General features: G+C 42.6%; 1 protein-coding gene across 1 annotated transcript; it reads right to left on the bottom strand.

Moving 5' to 3' along the window:
• Window positions 1-3,684: 3,684 nt before the first annotated feature.
• Window positions 3,685-6,503, bottom strand: lyrm4b (LYR motif containing 4). Its single transcript, XM_031879454.1, has 2 exons — window positions 6,368-6,503; window positions 3,685-4,059 (listed from the first exon to the last, which is right to left on the bottom strand). Exons 1-2 carry the CDS (start codon window positions 6,451-6,453, stop codon window positions 3,915-3,917), a joined length of 231 nt encoding a protein of 76 aa, XP_031735314.1. The 5' UTR covers window positions 6,454-6,503; the 3' UTR covers window positions 3,685-3,914.
• Between the last annotated feature and the right edge of the window lie 977 nt (window positions 6,504-7,480).

Genomic DNA, 7,480 nt, shown 5'->3' with positions numbered 1-7,480 from the left:
GAAAATGACTCTACTTCTCTCTTGATTTATTACCTCAGTAAACATTGTAAACATGAGTTTATGGTCTCAATCTCTAGTTTCAAGTCTTCTTCAATACAGCATGATGTTCATTCAGTACATTATGGTCCATTTAGAGTCACACAGACCATAAAGCAGGGGATGCTTTAGGGCGGGGCTACACAGTGATTGACAGGTCTCTACCAGAGACGTATACGGCGTCTCTACGTCACTCCTCCTCAGTCCAGATATGGTCACTTCCTGTTCACTGGTTGAAAACAACAAGATGGTGACGGCTAAAACGCCGAACACGAGGCTTCAAAACAACGAGTGACGTCACCTACATACAGTCTGTGTTCACACCTGAAGGATAACACCTGTATGTGAGTAACACACGACCCAGCACCTCTACTCTGCTGTCGACATTTTTAATGACTTTACGTCCAAATTAAGAGCAAATTAAAAAATGTTAGAATCCTAGATCTGTTAATATGGATCATCAATGATCAATGAAAAAAATTAAAATCCAAACCCCCAAAAAAAAAAAAAGTTTTTTTTTTTTTTTTTTAAACCAACTAAAAATAATAATAAAAATGAATAATAATTTATTTATTTTTGCTTGCGGAAAAAGTAAAAAAAATTATTATTATTATTTTTTTATGCCAGCAAAAATAACAACTGAAGTATTTCATGTGTCGTAAAGCCACGTTTAGAGAAGTCTTCAATGTACTCACAATCCCTGTATATGTCACATGTAGGGTAACCTATGAAGAGCTGCTTCTATGACTCATCATTTAGACTTTCTATAGCAGCTGGAAACATCTGGTCATTGTTATGGTTACAGATGGACGCACCAAAAGTGTTGCTGTATTTTAGTTATTTTATTTTTGATGCTGGTGGAAAAAAAAGTAAAAAAATCAGTTCTCTTTTTTTTTACTTTTTTTCCGCCAGCAAATAAATAATAATAATAATAATAATAATAATAATAATAATAATTATAATTCTTTCTTTTTTTTTTTTACAGAAATAATCTTCCATAGTATATTACTATTGGACTGTGATGAAATGTGGTTCATCATTCGTGTTCCCGTCAGGATGAACCCGAACAATCATCCATCTTCTTCCTCATGTCTGGTTTCTCTTTGATCCACTTCCTGTTTTTTCACAGACTCATATTTATTTATTTATTTATTTATCTTCTCTTTTAAGAAACGCGCTTCATAAATATTACACTTGCTCCGTCTGGCGTGTTATTCTGACCGTCTCCTGACGCCGATACAGTGGGTACGGAAAGTATTCAGACCCCTTTAAATTTTTCACTCTTTGTTTCATTGCAGCCATTTGCTAAAATCAAAAAAGTTAATTTTATTTCTCATTAATGTACACTCGGCACCCATCTTGACAGAAAAAAACAAATGTAGAAATCTTTGCAAATTTATTAAAAAAGAGAAACTGAAATATCACATGGTCATAAGTATTCAGACCCTTTGCTGTGACCCTCATATTTAACTCACATGCTGTCCATTTCTTCTGATCCTCCTTGAGATGGTTCTACTCCTTCATTGGAGTCCAGCTGTGTTTAATTAAACTGATTGGACTTGATTAGGAAAGGCACACACCTGTCTATATAAGACCTTACAGCTCACAGTGCATGTCAGAGCAAATGAGAATCATGAGGTCGAAGGAACTGCCCAAGGAGCTCAGAGACAGAATTGTGGCAAGGCACAGATCTGGCCAAGGTTACAAAAGAATTTCTGCAGCACTCAAGGTTCCTAAGAGCACAGTGGCCTCCATAATCCTTACATGGAAGAAGTTTGGGACGACCAGAACTCTTCCTAGACCTGGCCGTCCAGCCAAACTGAGCAATCGTGGAAGAAGAGCCTTGGTGAGAGAGGTAAAGAAGAACCCAAAGATCACTGTGGCTGAGCTCCAGAGATGCAGTAGGGAGATGGGAGAAAGTTCCACAAAGTCAACTATCACTGGAGCCCTCCACCAGTCGGGGCTTTATGGCAGAGTGGCCCGACGGAAGCCTCTCCTCAGTGCAAGACATATGAAAGCCCGCATAGCCCGCACAGACTATGAGAAATAAGATGCTCTGGTCTGATGAGACCAAGATTGAACTTTTTGGCGTTAATTCTAAGCGGTATGTGTGGAGAAAACCAGGCACTGCTCATCACCTGCCCAATACAATCCCAACAGTGAACCATGGTGGTGGCAGCATCATGCTATGGGGGTGTTTTTCAGCTGCAGGGACAGGACGACTGGTTGCAATTGAAGGAAAGATGAATGCGGCCAAGTACAGAGATATCCTGGAAGAAAACCTCTTCCAGAGTGCTCTGGACCTCAGACTGGGCCGAAGGTTCACCTTCCAACAAGACAATGACCCTAAGCACACAGCTAAAATAACAAAGGAGTGGCTTCGTAAACAACTCTGTGACCATTCTTGACTGGCCCAGCCAGAGCCCTGACCTAAACCCAATTGAGCATCTCTGGAGAGACCTGAAAATGGCTGTCCACCAACGTTCACCATCCAACCTGACGGAACTGGAGAGGATCTGCAAGGAAGAATGGCAGAGGATCCCCAAATCCAGGTGTGAAAAGGTTGTTGCATCATTCCCAAGAAGACTCATGGCTGTACTAGCTCAAAAGGGTGCTTCTACTCAATACTGAGCAAAGGGTCTGAATACTTATGACCATGTGATATTTCAGTTTTTCTTTTTTAATAAATTTGCAAAAATTTCTACATTTCTGTTTTTTTCTGTCAAGATGGGGTGCTGAGTGTACACCTCTTTTCATTCCTGCATAATTTGCCTAAAACGCCTATCAACCGCGTACCCAAAGTAAACTGACAGCTCTTATTGAACCATTGGGAGTACATGTATGGTTTTAGTCTTTATTGAACAATAACACTCTGAAGTTTCTTCACAAACAGTCAGAATCACCGTAAGTGCCATTAGCATTGAGCTAATGCGTTTTCAGCACAGTGAAAGAGAAGCATTTTACTTCCGCCTAGATTTGTTTTGGCCAACAGATGGCAGCAGCTATCTATGGCTGGGACTTACAGGCTTGACAAGACTCTCATTCCACAGCCAACAGTCATGACACCTAGTATAAGTTCAAATTTGATAACAATACGACAGAAAATTAATATTTTACACGTGGTTTACTAAGAGTGCGGCTGCGTAAAAATTGACTCATGGTTTCCAGTTCAGGTTAGAAAACTTTCCCAGCATTCAATCTGATAAATCTGCATATCCTTGGCTTCGTAATTTCATTGGCTATGTGGAGCCTGAGTTTGAACAGGATCTGTTGCGATTGGCTCGAGCTATACCCAAAGAAGTGAAGCGGGCATTGTCTTTCAAAGCGGACTCTCGTTGGCTGTTCCAGACTGTGGCCGGGCTATAGAAGCTCCTATTGGGTCAAATGAGGTGTCAATCTAACCGGCGGAATGTAGGCTCCATTTTGCGATGAAAATCTCCGCTCTGTTGACACGGAACGTGAAGTTATGCCCAAAATATGATCGCGAGAGGAAGTTAATGAGAAATAATATGAACTTTTTTGATTTTAGCAAATGGCTGCAATGAAACAAAGAGTGAACAATTTAAAGGGGTCTGAATACTTTCCGTACCCACTGTATGTAAATGTGATCATTAAAGTTCAGACCAGATTAAAAAAAAAAACTGAAAATATAAACGCAGGAGAAGATCGTGTGTGTGTGTGTGTGAGAGAGATGAAAGAGGCAGGCAGAGAGATGGAGAATCCCCTGTTGGGATTGGCTGACAGGCTGCTGATGCATCATGGGAACAAAGTGACCAACAGTGAGGCGATTAGCCCAGAGCTGCTGTGGTAATAAGGGAGCATGTGCGACAGGTGGACGTTCAATAAACGGGTGTTCATCTGCATACTAGTTAACCAGGTTAACCCCTGTGTGTGTGTGTCACCTGTCTCTTTATCAGTTCCAGTGTCTGCTGTCCCTCCACCATCAGTCTCTCCACAGCTTTTGGATCCTCCACTTTCCTGTTGGCCCTGAAGGCATCGCGCACCCGCCGCACTGCATAGGTCCTACACACACACACACACACACACACACATAAAAAGACCAAATATGTGCAGCGGAGACACAAAAACCCTCAGAGTACAAACAGAAACATGAAGATCATCAGAGGTGAGACAACATGGAGACTCCATTCACAACATTTTAATATGAATACATAAGAGAAGCAGGCTGCAGCACCGTCTGGCATATTCAGGTCATTCCACCACATCAAACTCCTTCATCGCTGCTTTTTCACCACAAACTGGAGCTTCATGAAGTTAGAACCTCAACTGGTCTCAGACGGAGACACTCGGTCTACAGTTTACCCACCAACAAACCATTCACTGTTACAAACAGGAGTTAACTACTTTTGTAAGGGGCTCCTCGGGGGTGCAATGCACGCTGCTACAGCTGGTGCCAGCGGGACAACGGAGAGAATCAGATTACAGTCTGTATCAATAGTTATTTCACTTTAATGTTCAGATGTGTGTGTGTGTGTGTGTGTGTGTGTTCTCTCCAGACACATGAGGTCCACAAGGCTGGTGGACCCAAGAACCAGAACTTGTCTTGTTATTGGACCAGCAGGGGGGGGGGGGCGACTTCTGATCTGTCTCCTCAATAATTCAACACAGCAGCATCTCCACTTGCAGGCTGGAGGCTCTCTGAAGTCCATGTAGAGCACCGAGTGCTATGATAGATGAGGACGCCGTCCGAACACACACACACGTGGTTAGGACGGTAGGAAGTATTATCTTTATCACTGATCAATACTGTAACTCCTGTTCCTAATCAAAGCAATCCTTCCTTCCTCATTTCCTTCTCTCACGTTGACAAAAGTTAGTTTCACAAAATTCAAAAACAAAACACGGAGGAAACAAAACAAAGCAGACGTCCTCGTCATCACTTCTTTACACAAAGGCTCATCTCTGTTCACAGAGGAACGTTCATCCAGTCAACGCTGAGACTTATAAACTCAATTAAAGTATATGAAGTATATGAAATATGGAGCAGTAGGTCGATACAAACCAGGTTTTAGGACACGATGAATAAAACATAACCAGGAGCGGCTTCAACGGATAAAACTCGATATTAATCCAACAACAACTCTCTGAACTCAATGTTTTATTACACGATGCTGGATTGAACAACGAAATGTAGTTAAAGCTCACACGCACGCGCCTATACGTCATCATCTACAGACACTAAACTAACCAACAATATTCACCGTATCATAACAACGACACCACAGACAGGTGAACACAGTAGTCACGCTGCTGCAGAGGTAAAACAAAGCACTTCACTTACCGAAGCTGCTGTTCACTTAAAGACAAAGTCCATCCTCCTTTCTTTGATTACTAACAGTTTAATGACGCGGTTGAACAGAACATCGGTGCGGTTCAGTTCCAGCCAGAGGTCCTCCTGCGAACGTGTTCGTTGAGCTGTAGATCCACTCGGGTCTCTCCAAAAGTTTTCAAAAGCACCGTAGCTTGTGAGTGTCCTGCCGTGCTATGGTGTCTTGTTGCTGCCTTGGTTAGCCACCTCAGGTTAGCGTAGCGTAGCATAGCTCTAAACAGCTCCAAACAGGGCTGCTAGCTGTGGGGTTGGCCGACCCTTTCTTACGATGTCCAGCTTTTCATGAAATGTCCTTCTTGAGAAAGATGTTGTCACTAACTCCCAAATCCGTTTCTCCTCCTTCAGCCAGTGAGTGTTAAAAAACAAAGCTACACCAAGCAAAACGCTAACAATGTCATGTCAATGTCAGAACGTCTTACATATCTTTCAACTTGAACTCTTACGCTGCTTCAGCTTCAAAACAGTGACGCTAGCCCACTGACCAATCACGTACTTGTAGGCCAGCTAGCAGCTCTGACACGTCAAAGAATACGCCCAACATGTCAAACTAAAGATCTGATTGGTTGAACACTATGACAATAAACAATATCGTTGATCAACAATATCGTCCCCATTCGGTGCTTCATGGTGATATCTATTAGTTATTTTTTTTACCCTATTCACCTGTAGTGTCTTCCTTTAAGTACTTACACATACTTTTACTTCACTGAGGTATTAAAGGCAGTACTTTAACTTGTAGAGGAGTATTTCCACTGTGTAGTATTACTACTATTACTGAAGTAAAGTATCTTGAGTACTTCTTCCTCCACCACATGCTGTGTTTTGTAAGCACATTGAATAACAGTTATGACACCGAGTCGGTCCGGTCCGGCCGATGTAAACAAACGTAAACAACGTAAAAACAGAGCCGTTAGCTGCTACATTAGCGTCTTTAAACCTGACCGCCAGGTGTGTTCGGATCAGTCTGACGCCATCGCTCACCTGAAGTTGTACGAGGGGAACTTCTTGCTCTCCGTCAGCATCACTCTGTACAGAGAGATCACCTGTGCTCGTGCGGACACCGCCATGATGTTGCTATGCTAACGACGCTAACTCCTCGACCGTAAAGAGCTCTCAGAAGGACCCTCGGTGACGCGCATGCGATCTCACTTACGCCTGAACAGAAATAACCCAAATCTCCTATCTTATTACTATTTAGAATTCAATATTTTGAATTTAATACATATTAAAAGAAGCTACATTTAAAAGAAGTCACCAACAAATTAGATTAGTTCATTTTAAACACGGTTTTAAAGTCCGGTGTGAACACAGGCGCGCGCCCGCGGACTCATCAGCAGCTCCACGCTGGAGAAGCGACAGAAGGTGAGTTAGCTTCACGTTAACCTCTTAAAACCTGCACAATAACACACCTGCGATGCGTTTTAATGAATGAGTGACACTGTGCGGCTATAGCGGCTGACTTTAGGATAATATCTGGCAGCATGTTGAGCTCTTAAAATGCGTTTTTTCTCCTCTAAAACGTTGTGTTTTGGGTTAGCATGTTAGCTGCTCTGCTACAAACACAGCTGACAGGACTGCAGCTCCACAGTGAGTCTGTTTTTTAAAGTGTGTTATGATGACGTTAAACTGCACACAGACGCAGTGATACGTCAGGAATGTCCCTAAAAAGTGCAGGTGAGTTATCATGCACGTGGTGCTGATGTTCCTGTGTGCACGTGCGTGTGACCTTTACTGTCAGGTTGTCTCACCAGGTGATAAACTGACCTCACCATGAGTCAGCGGTGGAGAGGATTCATACACACACACAGTTAGTCACATGATGAGCGTCAGAGGAGATGTTTCTGTGAAGAGAGGACATGTTGGATAGGACGCAAGAAATACCGTTAATACACGACTCATTGAGAGAGAGAGAGAGAGAGAGAGAGAGAGAGTGTGTGTGTGTGTGTGTATACAGTATGCTCTTTAGCAGTGGATGTGTGAAAGGTCAGAGACACTTCCTGTGTGTTGATGTCCTGCTGTCTTTTAGTATAAAGGTCAATAGCACTGCTGTGTGTGTGTGTGTGTGTGTGTGTGTGTGTGTGTGTGTGTGTGTGT

The sequence above is a fragment of the Anarrhichthys ocellatus genome, unplaced genomic scaffold (assembly GCF_004355925.1).
Source record: "Anarrhichthys ocellatus isolate YVR2014 unplaced genomic scaffold, GSC_Weel_1.0 scaffold266, whole genome shotgun sequence".
NCBI lineage: Eukaryota > Metazoa > Chordata > Actinopteri > Perciformes > Anarhichadidae > Anarrhichthys > Anarrhichthys ocellatus.
The sequence above is the reverse complement of the archived record's forward strand: the minus strand, read 5'-3'. Positions and strand labels throughout refer to the sequence as shown.